Below are 1337 nucleotides of genomic sequence, written 5' to 3' on the forward strand. Positions count from 1 at the left end.
GTAAGTTAAAAAAGTAGTTCTGTATTTGATTGTCATTTATTACTATTAGCTATAGTAAGCCTAAATGACGTTTTGGTACTTTTAAGGAAGTGTCAGTTCCCTGACAAGAGGTGGTTTGAATTGGGACTGGCTTTAGGCCTGTCAAAAAGGACACTGGACTCCATCAAAGCTAATAACCCACAAGATGTCAATCAATGCTTAATAGAATGTCTCTCTAAGTGGCTGGAAAGAGCTGATGATGTAGTCAATAAAGGAGGAGCTACCTGTGACTCATTGTCAACTGCCATTAGAGCTATGAACGAGATTGCAGTAGCTGAGAATTTAGAGAAAGAGAGTGAGTTAATTTGTATACTTATCATCCTTATTTTAGTACTATGTGGATGTAGGATGTCCTGAAGTTCTTGCTGTTAACATTTTAAATAAGCACTTCACTGCACTTTCCAAGTCTCTTTCTGATCCTGTCCATGTAGCTAGATTGCTTTATGGAGAGCAAGTGATATCACAGCAGAAGTTAAATGACGTGGAAGATGACAATTTGTCTCTTTCTGATAAACGACAAATCCTGCTATCTGCTGTTAAAGATGCTGTTCAAGCTAACCATGTTTCTCTACAAAAGTTCTTTGTTGTTTTATGTCATTTAACACGTAATGTCAAGCTAGGAGAAAGTATTCTGAGAGACTATAGTAAGTAAAATGCTAATACCTACTTCTTGGTTATAATTTAATTTGTTATAGGGATATACTTTTCCAGTGATGAAGAATTTGTATTCATCAGAGTTGATGATGGTATGTTAAATGAATGTATAGAAGTTGTGCTTGTGCATGGACCACTTCCAAACTTGTTTTTAAGTCAAATGTAAAATATCCACATTAGTATTATTATAATACTTATTGCTACAAAAATTAATTTTATGAATAACCAAAATTTACATGATTACTATATAGGGGGTATATTTCACAGGGATTTAATTTTGCTAATTTCATGGTTTTAAAAAATTCGTGAAAATTTTTATCTATGAAAATTATTTTTTTACTATGCTAATAATGGTCAGTAGAAGAAAAATGTAAAAATTTTTCCTTGTGAAAGGTGATTTTCGTGAAATATTTTCCTCAGGAAATATACCCCCTATACGGTATTTTGTTTATTTATTATGCATCACAATGATATTAATTCTGATCTTTCTTTCTGAATAGATGATTTGAGTACTGAAGGAACGTGATACAGTCTCACCTAAGATTAGTATGTTATTCGTTTACTTAATTCTGAGGATTAAATTCATTCCTATAATTATAGTTGCAGTAGCTATTTGCAGAAGCATGAAGAAAGAATTCACCACT

At 32.4% G+C, this 1337-nt stretch overlaps 1 protein-coding gene across 1 annotated transcript; it reads left to right on the forward strand.

The window, feature by feature from the left end:
• Positions 1–49: 49 nt before the first annotated feature.
• LOC109593114 (uncharacterized) lies at positions 50–1269 on the forward strand (the record flags this gene model as incomplete). The annotated part of the gene is made up of 4 exons (XM_020008345.1): positions 50–334; positions 387–683; positions 735–785; positions 1194–1269. Coding segments are annotated over 4 exons (659 nt in total), but the record flags the coding sequence as incomplete, so codon positions are not given.
• Between the last annotated feature and the right edge of the window lie 68 nt (positions 1270–1337).

This window comes from Amphimedon queenslandica, unplaced genomic scaffold (genome assembly GCF_000090795.2).
Source record: "Amphimedon queenslandica unplaced genomic scaffold, v1.1 AMPQUscaffold_2814_Cont25185, whole genome shotgun sequence".
Classification (NCBI taxonomy): Eukaryota; Metazoa; Porifera; class Demospongiae; order Haplosclerida; family Niphatidae; genus Amphimedon; species Amphimedon queenslandica.